The sequence below is a fragment of the Nannobrachium achirus genome (assembly GCF_963921795.1).
Source record: "Nannobrachium achirus genome assembly, chromosome: 24".
NCBI lineage: Eukaryota > Metazoa > Chordata > Actinopteri > Myctophiformes > Myctophidae > Nannobrachium > Nannobrachium achirus.
Genome location: NC_137831.1, coordinates 19671457 through 19692859, shown reverse-complemented (window position 1 = coordinate 19692859; position 21403 = coordinate 19671457). Strand labels below are relative to the sequence as shown.

General features: G+C 41.8%; 1 protein-coding gene across 1 annotated transcript in view; it reads left to right on the top strand.

Moving 5' to 3' along the window:
- The window catches only part of LOC308280131 (voltage-gated delayed rectifier potassium channel KCNH8-like), a gene marked incomplete at both ends in the record, with an annotated part of 88248 nt that overhangs the window by 6341 nt on the left and 60504 nt on the right, over nucleotides 1-21403 (top strand). Inside the window, 4 exons of the mRNA XM_080720394.1 lie at nucleotides 11518-11751; nucleotides 13527-13664; nucleotides 14732-14877; nucleotides 17384-17642. Of these exons, the coding sequence (XP_080576520.1) occupies nucleotides 11518-11751; nucleotides 13527-13664; nucleotides 14732-14877; nucleotides 17384-17642 (777 nt within the window). The remainder of the gene's footprint in view (nucleotides 1-11517; nucleotides 11752-13526; nucleotides 13665-14731; nucleotides 14878-17383; nucleotides 17643-21403) is intronic.

The following is a 21403-nucleotide window of genomic DNA, read 5'->3' as shown; positions in this document are numbered from 1 at the left end:
ACTGTCTAACAACAGAGCATCTAAAGTCAGCATGTCTGGCTGCGTCTTGCCAGAGAAAAAGTCCAAGGAAGCCTTTAATTGACTGGGCTGTAACAGAAGTCCATGGTTGGTCAGGTTTGTGGTGTCATGCATTATACATTTTTGTCTTAGGGGATGGTGGTAATTAACAACATTTCAATAGGTGTGCCCCAGATGTTCACATTAGTTTTTATATCTATCTATACATCAGCTTGGACTCTAGGCCATTAATGAGGTTTTTAATGTATTATTTACTTTTAGACTCAGTTCTGTTCAGTTGAAAATCCATAGTTTTTTGGCATCTGACATGGTTGTTTGACTAAGCAAAAGTAATCATAAGAAGGCGTTGACGGGGATTAACTTGGAAACAACTTCTATGAAGAGGTTTGAGGAAATGTTTTACCATGTGTAAATGCAATTAATAATTTGTTCTTCTCCGATCTACTCGATGCACGTTTTTTTTAATGATTGGACTGCATTGAGCATACAGTATCATAATGCATAAGTTCACCTGCCAGTCACAGATAAGTAGAGCCCTTGAGTAGGAGAACGCCAGTAGGCCTTTGAGACTGGTTATAATATCACATACTGTACAGCTAATAGGCTTAACTCTCCCTGCCTCAAAGTCTCTAGCCTCTAGAAATCCTGTCCCCCCGGGACTCCAGCATGGAATTGATGCCTGTGTAATTTATGCCATAGCCTGAAGTGGATAGTACATTTCTGTGATGAATAACAAATCCCAAACACTGTCAACTACTAAACTCATGGCATTTCTGATCAATCCTAGTGGCCCCTGTAGCCCAAAAATCAATACGGTCCTACCACTAAGGTACTGCAGAATTTACATGAATCTCCAAAACATCTTGCATTAATAACGGCCCTTGAGGCCACTGTGGTTTGATTAATTACAGTTGCAGACCCAGAAGACCAAAAATCATTCTGTCTCTTTTGTTTATTATGGTGGCTGATCACTCTGGAGATATTATTGTTAGACACAGTGTATCTCTGAAGAAAGAGAGCAAGAGACAGACAGACAGAGACATAGAAAACAAAATAGAAGCTCTTTGAAATTGTGAGAGATCAGGGGGAAGTGTTGCGTGAATGGATATTTTTGTGTCACTGGAGTGTTGTTGCCTTGGGCTGAAGTTTTGAAGCTGATCTTTTGTGAAAGTCTGTTGTCAGTAAAGAAGAGTTCACGGCACAGAGAGCTGGTTTTCAAATGCAGAGCACTTCACATGTGACTCCAGAGTCTGTCTTTCTGCCTGCCTGCCTGGCATCGCTATGATTTGAGCAGGCTAAAATGCATTAAAAAAGATGCCTATGTACATCCAAAAAACCTGACATGCAGACCCACACATTGAGGCCACGTTTAGTCGACGGTAGAGTGTCATAATTATTACATACTCGTCTAATCGCAATTATTTGACATATTCGCAATTATTGATGTGATAATCGTCATAATCGTTTATATGTTGAAAAAGGTTTATATATGTTCAAACTTTTAAAAAATAGTGGAAATAGCAGATCTACAAACTCACAACACGCCGCGACGCGTTGTGAGCTTGTAGATCGGCTATTTCCACTATCAATGTTCTTTTTAAAGTGTAAAGTTGTCAAATGTGTCCTTCATTTCTTTGTATGTTGAGGTTATGTGTCATATCTACCATGTGCAACTTCAAAGCCTACAAGCTAAACAGAAATGTAATTGTCAACGACAAAGACACAATTAAATTGTTAATCACAATTATTTGAATGACAATTAATCGTCATGTAAAATGTCATAATCGTGACAGCCCTAGTCGACGGTCTCTAGTGAAAACGGCGAAATCCCTTTGCGCTTTCATTCTTTTATTCTGCATTCACACGGAGACTCATGAATGAATGAAACGCTGTAGTGTGCATTGCCATGTGGCTAGGTGTGGCAGTGTGTGACGCATGTCCGTTCGTTCTACTTCCTATCACAGCTGTTGTTTACATATCTCACCACGTCAGCGCGCACACAGATATAAAGAACTAGATGCCTCGTTCGCCTCTGCAGTTAATTGGAGCGATGTGCAAAAGTTCTAGTCCGGACTTCCTGGAAAAACGAAGGGAACGCTGTCAGTCAAAGTGACTACTGGCCAATCACAGCGTGTCTTTTCGGGGACTTATCCAAGGACCACAATTCAATTCAACAGAGCCAGTTCCGATGTTGCGCTGCTCAGCTGTTCTTACAGGCTGAATACGTAAAGACCAGCCCCCACCTGCCTCTGATTGGATTACCGACTTCCGTATATGTGACGCACGCGGAAGCAATGAACACGGAAGCGATGAAGATTCCCTTAGTTGCTCAATGCATACGCCCCCTAGCCGAAGGAGGCGTCTACCTTTCTATGTCTATGAGCGCGCAGGCTCCACGGCTGTCGGCTTTGCAACGACGTGAGCCGACGTGAGCCATGACATCACACATTGCAACTTGCCCGTTTACATGGAAACACGAGGAGGAGCGTTTTCAAAGATTTCCACCCTGGAAGGAGGTTTCACTTCAACCCCCAAAAACTCCATTGTTGTCTGAATGGATGGCATATATCTAACATTTTATTTTTAAGTTTTCTCTAGAAAACGGCACCGTATGCACATTGCACGCCACCTCAGTATTCCTAATAGTGCAAGTAATTGGAAAGTGCCTTTTGCTGCTCAGACCAGGTGTTATAATCGCAAATCCAGAATAATTATAACGAGGAGCGTGGGAGTTGTTAATGTCCTGGCTCAGCCAAATGTCGTCTCTGGGGAGGAAACTATTACTCTAGTAGTCTGTCTACTTTTTATGGGCCTGAATAGCTCTGTAGTTCCTCCCAGATGGCATAGGGGCAAATAAGGGGTAACGGCGCAGTGTTCATTTCGTTGACTAAAACTTTGACCAAAAATGTCCATCGACTACTTTTTTTCACGGCCAAAAAAACTAAGCTAAATATACTGACAATTTCGTCAACCAATTAAAACCAGAGGAAATTGTTAGGGAGGGACTAGTGAAGAAGAGATCCAGCAGAATTAAGTCAAGTCATTTTATGCTTGACTGCACATGGTCGGTTTCCCCAGTGGTTAAAGGGATAATTCATGCCTTGGTAGTGTGAGATATCAACTATTTTGCCCTCTTACATCAGCAGGAGCTATCAGAGGCAAGCTCAAACGTTTAGGTGGAGTTGACAAGCCTGTCACAGTCACAGCTAGCACTGACACACCGGGATGTGAAGAACCTAAAGCAAAACCTAAAGTAAAAAAAAGGTCAAATGTAAATGCAAGATGCAATGTGTTGCATCACCAGAACATTTGACTTATAAACAAAAAGAATCACACCTAGTGTGAAGTGAGCAATGTTATTTATGAGTTAATTTCATTAAGCGTGGCCAATGTGACCCTGGGCGTACAACCAACTTTGAGTGCTTTGTGCCAAGATGTAAGCCAGATGTAGGCCACACTAAAGAACTTTAAGCACCTTGTGCCAAGACGTCTTCATTGATTTGCACAGAAGTGTAATCCACTCTGTATGTTCCTTCTTAAGTCGATGATGACCTCTTGTGTCTTGTTGGTGTTGAGAGACTGTTTATTGAACGCCTCTCATTTGGGTTGAGTGAGTTATCCTTCTCTTTTATCTCTCCCTCTCATGCTGTTTGTCACACACAGGTGTAAGATCTCCTTCTAGCTGTTTAGATCTCATCCTCTAGACAGTGGTTCTCAAATTTGGGGTTGGGGTCCCCAGATGAGTAACTTAATGTAAAAAAATGTCTCACTCAATGGTAAACAAACCAACATAAGTCTATACAGGGTATCTGCACATTTATAAAGTGTCAATTTCAGGATTTTCAAGACCGTTTTAATACCAAACTGGCCAAACTGCGAGGCGTTGTGAGCATGTAGATCTGCTATTTTCACAATATTTATCTATGGAACCGAGTCACATTAAATGTAATATCTAAAATTCCAAGTGCTTGTCAGGGTGGGGGTCCCCAGTTCATATATGGAGGTCACGGCCTAAAAAGGTTTGAGAACCCCTGCTCTATGACATTACCTTTAAGTTTCATGTACAATTGAGCTTAGACATAGAAAGGTAGACGCCTCCTTCGACTCTGGGGCATATGCATCGCGGGACTGAGGGATTCTGCATTGCTTCCGCGTGCATCGCTTCCGTGTGCGTCACAGAAATTGAAGTTGGTAGGCCGGGTCTTTTTGTACGCAGCCTCTAAGAACAGCTGAGCCGCGCAATCAGGAACTAGATGGAAACATGCCAATAAAGCTCTGTTGAATTGAATTGACTAGAAAGATGCAATTGGAAATGGCAAGTGTTGTTGCTGTGACACGCAGCGGCGGATGCTTTTTATATCTATGCAATTGAGTGTCAACTTGTACCTAACCTTAACCCTAACCTCAGTGGGGGTATTTCTGAATGGGGATGTTTCTAAGTGGGGGTGTTTCTGAATGGAGGTCTGCCCCTGCCATGATTTTACAATTTTACTTCCTCTCGTGAAGGACTCACAAAGCGACTGTGAGTCAATTAAAACCAGGCACTTATATTTCAAATCGCAGCATTTGATTGAATGGTGATGCAAACATAATTGACAGAAGGACTTAACAGTTACACTTTACACATATTGCAGAGAAATTTGAATGACGGAAATCCAGGGAGACAGATGGAGAGAAGTAAACAATAAATATGTATGAGAGAGAAAGAGAGAAACAGAGAGAGAGGGGGGTAGAGAAGATAGTAGAGATGATGTACTGCTGAAATTCTCACAGCAGTTCTACTGTTTCTTGGCACCTGGTTAGAAACTTCACTGCATACAATGCTATTATTATAAGGGCATGCCTCCTGGTGCTCATGTCAGTGATTTGCTCTCTACTGAGCACACCTTTCTGGTTTATGCAGTTGTATTTCAGAATCACAACACTAATAAATACAGTTTCAGGACAAAGCGCCGAACATGAGGTGACTATATATATATATATATATATATATATATATATATATATATAATCACAATGCGACATAGCTCTGTTTACACAATGCTGTACCCCTCCTAATGTATATATTATGTTCCCCATTTTCAACTGTTGCTTTGGCAATGTAAACGTATGTTTTCTCATGCCAATAAAGCTCCTTTGAATTGAATTGAATTGACTATGGAACTCATTCCCAACTCACATCAAAGCTGCCACCACCCACTTCTCTTTTAAAACCGTCATCAAAACAGACTTCAGGCTTGCCTTCATCAAAGTCATTTCCCATTTTATCGTTCCAATTTGAACTTATTTTCTCTTTTGTTCGTTTCTTTTAATGAAGTAGTTTGTTTTGTTTTGTATAAATCTGAAGTATTGTTATTATAAAATAATGAATAGCTTACAGCAGGGGTCTTAGGGCGTCCTCAGAGTTACTACAGGGGGTCGTCCAAATATTTGTGTGAAGGAAAGGAAAAAAAATCAAATCTCCTTTTTAGCCAGATTCTTAACCAGATTCTGGGAACTTCAGCCAAAAATAGCAGATCTACAAGCTCACAAGTTGTGAGCTTGTAGATCGGCTATTTTAGGCAAAGGTTTGGTGTAGAGGGGACAAGTATAGAGGGTATGCACGTCCACTGGGACCCGCCGCCCTAATCTAGACTGAGTGGCAAAACATTGAGCAGCATGGAGCACTGGAGTTTGGAAGTGCTAGTTGCAAATCACTCAACGGCCCTGCATACCACCTGTTTCTAAATTGCACATAATGCAGGAGGCAGCATGATGTTGTGTTGTAGAAAACGAGTGCTTCCAAACTCTGACACTTGGAAAAATAAAAACCTGCACAGAATGTCTTGACAGAAAGTAGCTCATAACATGCCTATGGTGGATTTTTATGAAACAAAAACTTTGCAGATAGAAAGAGGATAATTCAAGCTTTCAGTACAGCCGCAATGTTGGTGAGTTAACTTTGTTTAATACAATCAGATAGGACTTTTCTGTTTGGATGTATGGGCTGTCAATGGCAGAAATTAGTGTTTTGCCACTCAGTAGGCGTGTTCCCACATAACATCCAGCTACAGTGATGTCACGCGCATACCCTCTATTGACAGTTCAAGTGGTTAAATATCTGAAAACACAAATTGACATGAATCCAAAATACACTAATGATTGTGCTGTCAAACAATGAAACGATATGGAATCTATGACAAGGTTGTGGGGGACCCTGCTTCAACACTCTCTCAACTAAGGGGTCCTTGGCCTGAAAATGTTGAAGACCCCTGGCTTACAGTGTTGCATTTGAGTGTCAGCCCCTTTACAAGCAAGCAATGTTGTGCACTGGCTTTCAAATCTGGTCCTAGGCTAAGGTCCCAGAGTAGCACTGGTACTCTGTGTACTCACCAGCTCAGATATTTATTTTGACCTGCACCCGACACCACGGGAATACAATTACCTATAGCTGCTGCTAGCACAGAAAACCAGCACTTACCTGGGCTCTCAGTGCTGCGCCAGTGAATGAGAGCCATTTCTTTAATGCACACCCAAGAGTGCATGCTGGGTATATGATTTCTCAGCCCAGTCCAATTCGGTATTGCCTGTCATAACAATGTGTATTTATTATAATCTTTTGTGTGCATGTGCACGATGTGTTGTGAGCCTGTGGGGCGGCTGCCTTCGGTGCACGATGCCATCATACAGTACGATAAACCATAAATTAGGCTTACACACGCACACACATAGGCCTACACACACACACACACACACACACACACACACACACACACACACACACACACACACACACACACACTCTCCCAAATGCACAGAAGCTGATGAGCCACCACTGGGCGTTCCGGAGGGCTGTCACTATCGCTCCGAAGGGATTTTTTGTGAGCTGTCCAGTGTCCAGAGGCTGTGTCTAAATGGTTTGGTACATCAATGTGGATGTCATTACCCTAACTACTAGTGTGTATCTGACAGTAGCCGTGGCTTATCCTCAGGCAGTGTGTGTGCGTGGTGTCAGAGGGGGCAAAGTGCCACTGGTGCACAGCGGGGAAACGGCTTTTTCTTGGAGGGGGACTCACCCCTCCCAGCAAAAGTAATTTGATCCTGGCTGGCACACTGTGGCACAGGATCCACTTTAAAATGTGGATCCTGTGGGGATGACTAAAATATTTAAAGGAGTTGGTTTTAAAAGGTCTAAATGATTATAAATTTCACTGTCTGCACTTCATCTTCTTATTTCCTTATGCAGCAGTCTTTCTCCTTTCTCTCTCCCCCCTCTCTCTCTCTCTTTGCCATCTGTCTGGCCATATCACTCCTCTCTCACTCTCTCCCAACTTTTGATTCTCTTTGTCTCTCTGTAATCTACACATACACCCACCCACCCACCCACTCTCTCACATTGTCGTTTACTTTACCCATCTGTTATTATTCTAGTGAGAATTCTGAGTGCTCTGTCTGGACTCTCCAATTTCATTTAAAATGTGGACTTTAATTATCTCCATGGAAGGAATGGCTCGGCTGTGCAAGGCAAGCCACACATAACTGAATTATGTGATGAAATATTTAAGATTGCACATAATATCAGCCTGTGGGGTCAGAAGTATCAGAGAGCCACTTCAGAGTAGATATTCATGAATTGACATGAGAGCCTTTTCACGTAACTTATGTACTTTGTTTCTTTGTTATTTTTCTTTCTGAAATGCACAGTGCAATGTGGTTTTGACAATAGACTAGGCTCAGTAGGCTGAATGTCAATACAAAATCACATTCAATAAATGACTGTGTCGCCAATAGCCATATAGTGGTGCTGTTAATCAACAGGGGACATCATACTAGGGTGGTTTTGACAATAGACTTAGGCTCAGTAGGCTGAATGTCAAAACAAAATCACATTCAATAAATGACTGTGTAGCCAATAGCCATATAGTGGTGCTGTTAATCAACAGGGGACATCATACTAGGGCTTTAAACGATGCCATCCATCCGTGTTTTCCCCAGTTTAGTTCCATGATTGACGTAATCCATCATATTAAAAAAGTTAGAAAGAACTTTATAACTTTATAAAAAAGACAAATACTGTGGCGCGGTAAATGAGGGGCACTGTGGTGAGGGGTAAATGTCTTGCTCACCACCGGTGAGACTGGGGTTAGATTGCTCCATGTTGTTTCCGGGTCAGACAGTTTTTGTTTACAGATTGTTCTGTGTTCTATGGATTTTAATATGTGATATCTTCAATCATGCAACTGAAGGTTCAATGTTATGTGCATGTAATCTGTATATCATGCTTGCTCTGGGGGGTTTGTGAAATCAGATGTTCGAGAATTTAATCTTTATGATCACAGCAGAGCTTCACCGCCAAACTAAATGCAATATCATTGCATAAATGGTAATATCAATGGTACGGTAAATCTAAGTTGGTGTGGTTATTTTGAGCTGAAATATATAAAAGAATTAAGGCTTTGTTCCATTTCATGTAGACCCACTGGTGTAGCAGAGTGTTTCCAGTGAGATGTTGGCTCACAATATCAGCTCCCTGACTCTGTCAGGGAGCTGATATCTGACCAGAATGGCCAGAACAGAGCCTTCATTAGTATTATTGGAAACACCTGTGTGTGAAGGAGGTGAGAAGAGACCCAACTTCTCTCCAAAATGTCTGACCGGGTGGGGTAATCGTTCAGTCATTGCACCAGCGACTCCTACAGGTTGGTCAGGGTGACTGACTATGTTCAGCAGGGAGCGGAACTGAGAGGAATAGCATGTTCCTCAGCATGCATTACGCTCTCCCGGTGAAACTCCTCACTCTGGGGGGAGTGCATGGGGACTGGAGACACGTGGTCTGTCCAGCCACACCTTCCCTCAGATTAACCAGTAGTAGGGGTGTAACAGTAACTGTATCGAAATATCGTTTTTAACTTAAAAAATTGAAGTATATCGAAATGAAAACAGCAAAAATCAAATCGTATCGTTTTATTTTGTATCGTATCGAATCGGCAGTGCAAAGAATCGATTGTATCGATCGATACTACCTACTTGGGCATTGTATTTAGCATTTTTAAGAAGAAAAAACTAAAAGGAGGGGCTTAATTACTTTTCCTTTCCATATAGTATATATACTGTATATGAACCCTACTGGTCCAGTACATATACAGTAGAGTAACTGTGGCTGTGGGGATGACTAAATTGGGGAGAAAGTCTGCATATTCACTACTGCAGTCATTTGTAACTTAACACCCTGTGGTACAGTATGTTTCACAACAGTATTTTGAATACAGAGAAAGCCTCCATGTGTCCTGCTATCGTTTTCTCTGCTTTTCTGAAAACTTTATCAGATTCTCTTTTATATTGTAGACGTTGGGACCACACATGAAAAATATATATAAGCAAACAATATTCTTCACTAAAGGATTGAAAAGCGAGGGGGAAAAAAGCGTTTCATCTTCACAGAGCCCTCTGTTGTTGAAACGTCAATAAAACACACACATTTGCCCGTTTTATTTTTCCCCTTCCATCACTCAAAGGCATCTTTTGCGGATGAAATAATCTCAGCGATCCCTTACATTTTCTACCGTGGCATTTGCTTTAAGTCAGAGAGGACCAGCTGCAGTGTCATCACACCAAATCTTCCAAGGTCTCATATTAATGCTGTGCACAAAACATCATTAAAATTTTATTCGACTCTCGCTCTGAAACCTCCTTTGTTTTCTCACAGGCTTCGCTTCCCATTCCCATTGCAATCTAGCAGTACAAGGACTTCTCCGCACTTTGAAGGGCTTTCTTTCGGGACAATTTGTCATGCCTGCTGCCTTTTTAAATGAACCCTACATCTTCTCCATTTCGTCATGTCCTGCTATTGTTATTCTCCCATCATCGTCCTCTTTGTCTTACTTTTTCCCGTAAGCCTGATTTATACTTTGTCACAATGCACTGTGAGCTTGTAGTGTACATCTACTATTTTCGGTTAGCAACACTGTCGTATATGACAAAGTATAAATTAATCATGACTCTCTTCTGGCCATAACCCCCTCCTTCTCCTTTCCCTCCTTTTCTTCCCAGTACTGTCTCTATTCCTGCATTCTGTTAGGGTAAGTGTCTTAGACCCAAAAGCAGAACTCAGAACCAGAGAATGACAAGTTGAATGTGTCTTTAATTCAACTTAGTTCCAAAAATCAAGAAGTTCAAAAATCAAAATTAGACATTCAAGTTAGGGCTGTTGGCTGTAGAAAGCTGGTCTGGTGGGCCGGCAGCAGGTGTGGAGTAATGGGAGCGATCTGAGTGAGAGAGACAGGGGGATGATTCAGGAAGAGAGAACACCGCCCAGGTAGACCTCCACACACCCACATGCCAGCCAGACCAGACCCTGTAGGGAAAAATAGACTAAAACAAAATGAAAAAACAGCCAGCCCATAACACATTCACAATCACCAACTATCTCTGTTCTACCACTTTTCCTGGAACTGGGACGTGTGCCTGCCTGTCCCTATGCATTTGGGAATACCGGTATTCTTCCTGTATATACTGTGTGTGATATATATATATATATATATATATATATATATATATATATTCACAAAGTAAGGTCTGAAAGTAAGGCTAGTAGCAGACTCTATAGACAAAATTCACCAGTAATTCACTGTTTACTGTTTACTGTTTGATTTTTCTCCTTCCTCACCCTCTCCCTGTTCCCACCTCGTTTTTCTCCTTCTCAGTTCAACAAAAATGAGCTTGGACGACAAAAACAATTTCACCCACCTCGTTACACCTGTAAACCTGTGATGTGACAATAAAGTAGTTGCTTCTTGATTCTTGAGGTTCTACATGCAATTATATAACATTTGTCTGCGTTAGACCAGAGAGAAAGAGGAGAGAAAGCAGCATCCTGATCTTGGCTCACATATTTTCTCTTTTACCCCTCATTAAATTCAAAAGTTACAGAAATGTCAGTATGGTGGTAAAGATCTGCCAACCAGCGCAGAGAGTGAGGATCAATTCCTCCATGTTGCCTCCGGCAAGGCCGGGTTCGCCAGTGAACACAATTGCACCATTTCACCAGTGACTCCTATACAGTAGGTTTGTCAGAGCGCCTGTTCAGTGGAATTGGGAGGATTACATGCTCCCTCTACGCCCTCCTAGTGAAACTCCTTACTGTCAGGTGAAAGAAACGGCTGGCGAATCCAGGTGTATTGGAGGAAACATGTTGTTGTCTACACCAGTTCTTTCTCAAACTTTTAATTTACCCCTTAACTCTGACAGCAGGGACGTGCAGAGAATGTTAGAGAGGCAGGGGCTGACATTTCTAAAAGGGCCTTTTGGTGAAAATATCGAAAATAGCAGACCTCCAAGCTCACAACGCGTCGCAGCTGTGAGCTTGGAGGTCGGCTATTTTCTGTGCTTGATACCACACTAAACTAAGTGTGGTATCTAGGTATGAAATCTATGTGTGCACGTGCCTTGTCTGACAGTGTACAAAAAATTAGACTTCACCCCCTCTTTAACCCACTGACATTCTCTCTTGATGTCGTCCAGACAGCAACTTTGTCCTGGGAAACGCCCAGGTGCAGTCCCTCTACCCCATCGTCTACTGCTCCGACGGCTTCTGTGAGCTCACCGGCTTTGCCCGCGGCGAGCTCATGCAGAAGAGCTGCATCTGCCACTTCCTGCACGGCGCAGAGACCAGCGACCGCCTGACCTCGCAGATGCAGAAGGCCCTGGACGACCGGAGCGAGTTTAAGACCGAGATTATTCTTTACAAGAAGGGTGGTAAGATTCTTTTGTCTCGGTTACAATTAATGAATGATTATTTTACACATGAGGAAGCTGGGAAACGTAATTCTTTTTAATGTATTTGTATACAAGACTAGTACAGAAAAAACTGAAAACATGCATCTACTTCAGGTTAAGTGTTGCTTATTGGAAAACCCCAAACAACTGAGGTTACACACAAACCTGAAGAAATTGTACTGCATATTACAATTGTGTTCAGTTTTGCTCATCCTGCAAACCTGTTCTGTTCACATAATAACAACACCTTGCATATTACTATGGCTCAGGACATCTGTGCGTGCCAACCCAGATTCTCACCACTGTATTATCTGCAGTAACAGAAATGCCATAGAAGAGTCTTCCAATCTAAATGTGCATAAAATTACTGCATTTGGCTGGGTAGTGCTGGTGCAGTGAAGCTCTTAGAAAGAAGACGGGTTGCTCACTCACATGTGTGGCCAAATGTTCATTAAGCAACAGAGTTTTTCCTTCCATTCACAGAGCAGGGACTATGGAGAGAGAAGTTGAGTGGAAATGGTGAAACAAAAATACGATTGATTGATGCTTCACTGCATCCTCGGAGCTCTGAAAAATGTTGAAGCCAGCTCAACTTTTCTTTGGTAGTTTGTCACGCTAATCACGCTGCAACAAGTGTCAGTTTGTAATTTCATGTCGCTGGACTTCCATTGACAATAAATAGCCTTGCTTTGTCTCCACAACAGGGACATGCTGGGCCCCTGATTCAGCCCGGGAAAAAGAGTTGTAGGGGCCCTCATTGCGCGCTATAGAGAGAGATCTCTCTATAGCGCTGCTGCTACTCAAAGATTTGCCATTTCAGATCATGACAAGTGACAAGCCAGTGGGCCAATTACATGAGTAAAATGTTGTCGTTGTCGGGTGGAAACCTTGTATGTCCAAAACCGTTTGTTTTGTATTTATCATTTTAAAAATGATTTAAACTAGTGAAAACAGCCGATCTACAAGCACACTGTGTGCTTGCAGATCTGCTGTTTTCACTACTTTTGTGCGACAGCCTTGGATGGTGAAGCAGGGCTTTGCTTTGCAAAAAAATGTACAAATTTGAAACTTGGAGTTACAAGGTTTCTGCCTGACAGTAACGATTTACTTTGTTGACTGCCCAGCCCCCAAAATAGAACGAAGGCTGTCATTTTATTTTTATTTTTTTCCTAATGGCCGGCCTGGACCGGCCGGGAATGAACCGGCCGTTCGGGAGTTGTCCCGCTTTCCCCAATGGCCAGCACGTCCCTGCTCCACAAGTGGGACTGCAGCATTAGACACACATGATTCATCACGTCTCACTGCTATGAATGGCCCTGTGTGTGTCATTATACCACTGTCATGGCCGGCACACGCCAGAGAATGTGCGTGTGACGCATGCGAGCTTTGCATACGTGCATATATCCAATCCTATTTTAAAGCCAGTGTGTACGCAAGGCTCGCGTTATCCGTGCGCCTGGTTGGATCTTTCCAGGCGCGTTGTACGTGTGCAGTAACAAATACATGCAAAGGAGCGCGCAGCTGGGGTTTGCACAGAGCACTCATTCATAAATCGATTCAGGCTCCCTCATGGAGGCCACAAATCAAGAAAAATGCGTAAGTTGAGTGTTCTAGCGGGTGCTTCAATCGCCACTGATCAAATGTAATTGGAATGAATAGCCGGGGACGGGTCAGTCCGTCCTCTAGATATATTATAAAAATGGGTTTAAGTGTTTAATGCTGATGGAGAGCTGTCATCCATGTCTCTTGGTCAGGCTCCGAGTTCTGGTGTCTCCTGGATATTGTGCCCATTAAGAATGAGAAGAGCGAGGTGGTTCTCTTCCTGGTCTCTCATAAAGACATCACAGAGAACAAGAAGGACCGCCCTGATGATGGCACTGACTCAGGAACTGGTGAGTGTAACCTCCTTCCTGAACAAGGTTCATGTGTCAAATGGGGGAGGGAGCTGCAGTAATGGGGCTTTTAAGCCGTGACATCATTTTGTAGTCAGACCTCCAAGCAGATTTATTGTCAATATCTGTCCCTCGCTATTTCAACAGATCCGAGACAAAAATAACGACTAAAGTATAATTCTACCACTTTCCTTTCAACAACAAAGAGAAGAAAAATGTGTAAATAGTAAAAATTGTAAAAAGATTCGCTTTTTTGGGGGGCAAAAGTTCTCCTCTGCCTACAAAATGATGCCAGACTTAACAGCCCCATACAGTAAGATCCAGCTGGTGTGCTCTGATTGGTCTGTTAAGCTGCCAATCAAAAATGGCAGCAGAAAGTGTAAGATACTTGTGAATGTTATTGCCTCCAATGGCTCAGTAATATTACTGATCATCTTTATCATTGTTGCTTCTATGTTCGAGGAACTAGAACTAGTGAGTTCATCCACGCTCATTTTATCGAGAAACACGTTTCAAAATCCTAATTTTTAACACAAATATACGCAAACAAAGCAGAGTTTGCCAATAACTAGTCCAAACATGGTACAAACATCCTTTTGCATCAGTTATACCTACAGGTGTCAGCATCATTGCTTGCATTATACAGATATCGTGACATAATTCTTTGCTGAGACCCATTTTGCTATACAATGAGAATGAATCAAATCACTACGGTACTTCCACTGTACAATTTACTTGTCCAGGCAGCTGCACATCCCAAGGTTCAACTTGAGTTATGCTTATCCAAGAATGTCTGTGAGGGACCTTGCTCAAACCTTTAGGTGAGAGGGAGGGAGGGGAAAGGGATAAAAGGAGATACAGTATAGAAATAAATAAAAGGAGAAAGGGCGAGATAACAGAGGGATTAAGCGAGCCAGGTAATGAGGTAGACATGAGACATTGGGATGGGGATAAGGAATATCAGACAGGGAAAGAGGGGGTGGGTGGGGAATACGAGAGGGAGAATAGTTTTACAATGACTTCCCATCTCTGCTCTCTCTCTCTCTCTCTCTATTCTCCTCATCTAGATGCAGAGACTGGTCTGGAGGTCCACCAGATCACCCGTCCCACGGGTTTCTCCTCGGACCGCCGGCGGAGCCGCGCCGTGCTCTACCAGCTGTCGGGACACCTCCAGAGGCAGGACAAGACCAAGAGCAAGCTCAACATCAACAACGTGAGGCTTGCTTCCATACTTTGGACTTTAATTGTTTTTTGAGTTCAGCTGAAAAGTTGTAATTTTTGTACTTTATCTCACTCAGTGGATTGTGTCACTTTAGATTGTAACCACTTTAACCATTATTTTATGCTTTAACTATAAAAAAAAATTGCAGATCTACAAGCATGGCAGATCTGCTATTCTTGAAAAATCATGATAATTTGTGCAAATCTTTGAATATATCTTTTTTAAAACGAACATTTCTAACTCAAATATTCCCTGATACAAAATATTTTGAGATGGGGGTTGACATGAAAAGGTTTGAGAACCACTGACATAGAGACATGCGTTTTTCAAAAACCTTAGAAGGATTTAGAAGATATATTATTCAAAGACTTGCACAATTGTTCACGATTTTTCTAAAATGTGTTTCATCCTTCCATACACATGAGTTCTCATCTTGGTCTCCATTGCCTCCATCATTGACCTTATCACCATCGTCATAATCGTCGTCATCATCATCTCATCATCACTATTATCATCATCATCATCATCATCATCTCCTCCATTATCAGTACTGTAGGTAAGGATTCTGAATTCAGCATAATCACCATCACACGCACAAACAAACTGTACATGACCAAATATTTACACACAAACGTATACTTTCATTTATCTGTGTCACATTGGAAACACATTTATTTCAAGGGTTTAAAGACAAAATACATACATGTTTTTTAAATAGGACGTTTAAATATTAATGTTAGATTATCATCAAAGTCTTACTGTTTTGGTAATTATTCGGGGGCCCACTGACCCACCGCAATATCCTCACTGACCCACTGCAATATCCTCACTGCCCACCAGTGGGCCCCGGCCCATAGGTTGAGAATCACCGACGTACCAGACTATTGGGTCCTGGCAATGTGTTTTAATTAAATTGAGTGATTCCATCACGAAATCTATTGATTTAATTTGACCATTTGATCAATGACCAGGGGCTGTCTGTGGTTTAGAGCAGCACAGGTAAATTGAATGATCTAGACTGAGACAAATGGCTGCTTTCAAGTGGGAAGATTACTGGTATCAGTTTACTGTGCAATGAACATGATATTTTGAGACTACGGTGTATACAAAAACATATTTATTTAGTGTTTAGAAAATCACACCTAGGTTGAAGTGAGCGGTGCTATTTAGGAGTTAATTTCGTTAAGCGTCATGTGAAGCTTGGCCAGTGAGACCCTGGGCGTACAATAAACGTTGAGCGATTTGTGCCGAGATGTAGGCCAGATGTAGGCCACGCTTCAGAGCCCGGATATCTTTTTTGGGGCGCGGACAGAGCCAGATGTTGGAGCTTAGCTCCTTCCAGGAGCACTGCTGGAAAAGGAACCTGATTCCTCTGTGTGTGTGTGTGTGTGTGTGTGTGGGGGGGGGGGGGGGTGCGTGCCTGCGTGCATCATATGTGCAATAAAAAACACATCTATATCGTCGTTGTCGGGTGAAAACCTTGTATGTCCAAAACCGTTCGTTTTTCATTTATCATTTTAAAAATGATTTAAACAGCCGATTTAAACAGCCGATCTACAAGCACACAACGCCTCGCACCGCGAGGCGTTGTGTGCTTGTAGATCTGCTGTTTTCACTACTTTTGTGCGACGGCCTTGTATGATGAAGCAGGGCTTTACTTTACAAAAGAACGTACACATTTGAAACTTGGAGATATACGAGGTTTCCACCCGACAACGACGATATACATTGAGAACATCTGCCAGCACATTCTCACTACCTTTAGCATCTGGTGCTGACACCGAGGACAACATTTTGTGTGGCATGTTTGTTTACAACCACGGATCATAACTGATTCCCACCATGTTGAAATGCAAATTGGACCTCTCTTAGTTGGCAGCAGCAGACTTAGCACCACTCAGTGAGCTGATGGCTCATTCAGGCTCACTGGGCTCAAACCAATGTTTTTCACTTGTTTGTAATGGCAACATCGCCTTGTTCTCAATCACGTCACATGACAATTCCTCGTTCCGTCACCGTGACATGAGAACAAAAAAAAAGAAAAAACAGATTTGGATGAACAAAAAAAAATGCAATGATCTTTCTAAGTAATTTCATTAATACATAAAAGATACATTTGAAAACAAAGTCTGTCTAAGAAGTATTGAAAATAACCAATCTACAAGCTCAGCTCCCACAAAACTGCCACAAAACTGTGAAAAGTGATGACTCATCACTAAACCATAGTTTTTTGGGGGCTTTTTTTCGCCCAAGGAATGTTTTTCGTGCAAAACAAATGCTTGTAATGGATTCGGAATCATGAAAAAACCCTAGTTTGACCCCTCACATGCTACTTAAAGCATATTTATTTTGGTGTGTTTTATCCTAATTTAATGGGACCCCAACTTTCAGCAGCTGTCAAGGATTCTCCTTGGGAAACTGAATTTCCAGGATATGACACTATTTCTGAAGATACCCCCCGACTAATATGCAACCCCCTCTCCCGCCTCCTGTGCAGAACGTGCTGGGGGCAAACGCCAACCCGGTCCCGGAGTACAAGGTGGCCGACGTGCAGAAGTCCCGCTTCATCCTGCTCCACTACGGCGCCTTCAAGGCCGGCTGGGACTGGCTGATCCTGCTGGCCACCTTCTACGTGGCCGTCACCGTTCCCTACAACGTCTGCTTCACCGCCGCGGAGATGCGGGAGGACGGGGGCGGGGCCGCGCGCAACCCCCCCAGCGTCAGCGACATACTGGTGGAGATACTGTTCATAATCGGTGAGCAGGGGGGCATTACAAGGGGGGGGGGGGGGGGGAGAAAGTGGCACTGAGTTACTAGAGCCCAAGGTGGAGGGGCCTTAATTGTTTTATACTTCAGCTATTGAAAAATGGGCAGATATACAAACTCACAGCGCGGCACTGAGTAGATCTACTATTTTTGAAAAGTTGTGAAAATATGTGCAAATCTTTGAACAGGGTGTCCGCGGATCTTGAAAAGCCTTGAAAAGTATTGAATTTCGTTTTGGAAATTCAAGGCCTTAAAATGTCTTAAAAAGTATGGAATAGTGTGAGTGGGGGTATTGAATTTTATCTGGGGCAGAATGAATGAACGTGTCGCAAACAGCATTTCGTTTCATATCCTCGCCAGAAAGTGCCTGCCGTCTGTCTCTTTCTGCATGCAGCGGAGCCACAGCACTCTGCTCCAGCCTCCACTGAACTTCAACGCAGTGAGACTGGTCCCTGCTCGCTCGCTCGCTCCCGTGTACATGAACGTGCTCTGTCACTGTGAAGTGATGCTACGTTTAGCTACATGCTAAAGCTACTGCCGTTTCTGGCTTCTCGTCTCAGTACAGAGTGAGGCTAGAAGTTGGTCGTTTACTAGGCTAGAGTGAGGCTGGCAGAGAGTCATAAACTCATTAAGTCATAAAAAGACGTCTGATTTTCAAAGCGGAGAAACTAATTATCTGTGATTTACAACAGCCGTACTCCCGAGTCCCGACCTGAGCACTCTACACGTTCTCATAGTATTACGTCTCTCCCATAGAGGGGTCTCCCCCCTCTTCTGAGAGCCCCCATATACACAGTGGTGAGAAAAGTATACTCAAATATGTCACTTGAGTAAAAGTATCTATACACTGCAAGTAAAAGTCCGGAATTAAAAATATACTTGAGTAAAGTATACACTTAGGACTAAAAGTAAAAGTACTCATTATGGACAATTATTCTGTTTCACATGTTACCAAATAATATCCTTTGAAAATAGCCATGGCTGAAGTGGTTATGTAGGCTATAGGCCTACTTTTCAAAGTAACTAGTAACTAAAGTTTTCAAATAATTGTAGTGGAGTAAAAGTGCAATATTTGCCTCTGAGATGTAGTGTAGTAGAAGTAAAAGTAATGAAAATTGGAATTACTCCAATAAAGTAAAAGTACCTTAAATTGTACTTATAAGTACAGCACTTGAGTAAATTTCCTTTTTATTACCTCAAGAAAAAGAAATAAATGCCATTATTGCACCAAAGTAATCAACATACTAAAACTATACTATAAAAAATGTTCAAACATTAGCCAAATTGTAAAATAATATAAGAAAGAGGCAAACATTTTATAAATAGCCGATCTAAAAGCTCACAATGCAAAATGTGACCCATTTGAATGACCACCTGTGGTGCAGGACTCATTACATTGAAAATCTAGCAACATCACTGTACATGTTTACTTACTGTCGTTATGCTGAATGGCATCATATTACTTGTTTACACGTATTTATCCATGCAATTCAATAGTAAACGTTTGTTGCCGCGGTAATGGTATTAAACTTGTGTTTTTAGAGGTATTAAAAAGCCTTAAAAAGTATTGAATTTGTACTTGGGAAATGTGCAGATACCCTGTTTGAATATATGTATTTTTTTAAGCGAACGTTTGTAACTCAAATTTTGCTTGTGGGGGGTCCCTGGAACTAAATATTTTGAGATGGGGGTCCGTGGCCAAATACATATCATTTTGGGGGTCCTTGACATGAAAAAGCTTGAGCACCACTGACATCAAAACCTTAGAAGAATTTTAAATATTCGCAGCGCGGCACTCGGTGCCATGCTGTGAGCTTGTATTTCTGTGCCAAATGCCAAAATGGCTCCAAGGTAGCTGTGCCAGGATTTTGTATGTTTTTCTTTACTATGCAATGAAAAAAAATGATTTTTTTTATATTTTTGAACACATGAACACACATTTTCTCAATCAGCTAAACGAGGGAGCGAACACACAAACAGAGAAAAGCATCTCTCTGATCTCAGGTCATTTTGACAAAAAAAATGATTTTTTTTTTTTTTTTATGTAAAAAACACAAAAACCGTCAGAAACCGTCATTGGCACAGAATGAGTTTAAAGTAAAGTAGTTAAAGTACCCAGGGCCCAGAATTTGTTGCGACACCCCTGTCGGTGAGACGTTGTGTGGTTCATGTTTTAACTAGTGGTGTCCAACGATTAAATATTTTAATCGTGATTAATCGCATGATTTATGTAGTTAATCGCGCGATTAATCGCAAATAAGTCATCAGCTTTTATCAGGTCACAATGTAACTTGGAGGGATAACTTTTAAGTCTTTTGTGGCCCTATTAACTTGGGAGTGTAAATATTTGCTGGATTTATGCAAAAGTATGTTAATCTTTTATTCTAAATCAATTAAAAACCAGAATAAATCATAATGGTATTGCATTAAACAGACTGCAGCTGATGGGTATAAGGATCTGTTAAATGATTACTGTTGTGTCCACCTTTATGCTTTAATTATACATTGGTATTTTTTGTTACATCAACAGGGATGGACCTTGTAGCCAATATAGCCGATATTGTAGTAATGTTTGTAAATATGCGATTAATTGCGATTAAAATAATTAATCGCGATTAACATAACGGTGAGTTAATTGCGATTAATTTAGTTAACTCGGACAGCACTAGTTTTAACACCTGCACTTGTAATGTCCTGGATAGGATACTGCATACACACAACTGTATACCGGTATGCACTTTTAATATACCGGTATATGCTGCATACACATTGCACACATAAAACCGTGCACAAACAGTAAGTTAACTTGACTTCGGTCCATTACATTTCCCCTTTAATAATACCATTTGGTATTGTGTTTTATATAATTTTTATCGTTGATTAGTCACCTTTACGACAAGGTACAGCTTGTAAGCATGGGGCATTCGTGGAATGAGCAACACAGCCATCTACAATCTCTCAACGCCTCGCGTTGCGAGGATTTTTGGCTAAAGTTCTCCTTCATTGTTCCTTGTTCATTTAAAAGAATTATCCTATCACACAAAGTTTAGGCGGCCCCCCTGTAGTAACTCTAAGGACCCCCTAGGGTTCCCGGACCCCCAGTTGAAGACCCCTGCTTTACTGTAAAGTAAATGTCAACTATTTGACCTTTCCAACACAGCGATAGACTACATACCGTACGGATCCATTGCCTCCGTTTCTCATTATCTCACTCAGCCGGTTGGTCAATAAGCATGGAGGCGTTTTCCAATCAACAAAGCAAAAAACATTCCCGGAGAATGATGAATATGGTGGTATTTCGCTAACTACAATTGATTTAGGGTCCCTTTTCTAATCTGCTGTGTTATTGTGTACTAATTAAATTATAGATAAAAGTTTCTGAAATCTAGACGGAAATGACAGTGTCAGTTGCTGTTTGGCTCCTAATTCTTATCACTAACTGACAACACAAAGGGTTTTTGAGTGGAATAGGTTTATAGAGTGTTGCCTTCATCGCAATTTAGCTGCTTTCATTGAAAGAAAAATAATCCTTTAGCTTGAGGTACAGAAAACCAATATATCATCGCGATCCATTTTCTACGACAAGCTCTAATATGTTTTTTCTTTTTAAACCAACCAAGAGCACGATCTGTCTCAATAGCTGGAGATCATCGGTTCTTCTAGAGGGATTAAACATTTAAACAGAGCTTGCATTTTATCCCACCAGCGGAAAACAGTTGGCACTGGCTTTGGCTAGCGTTTTGCTTCCCCA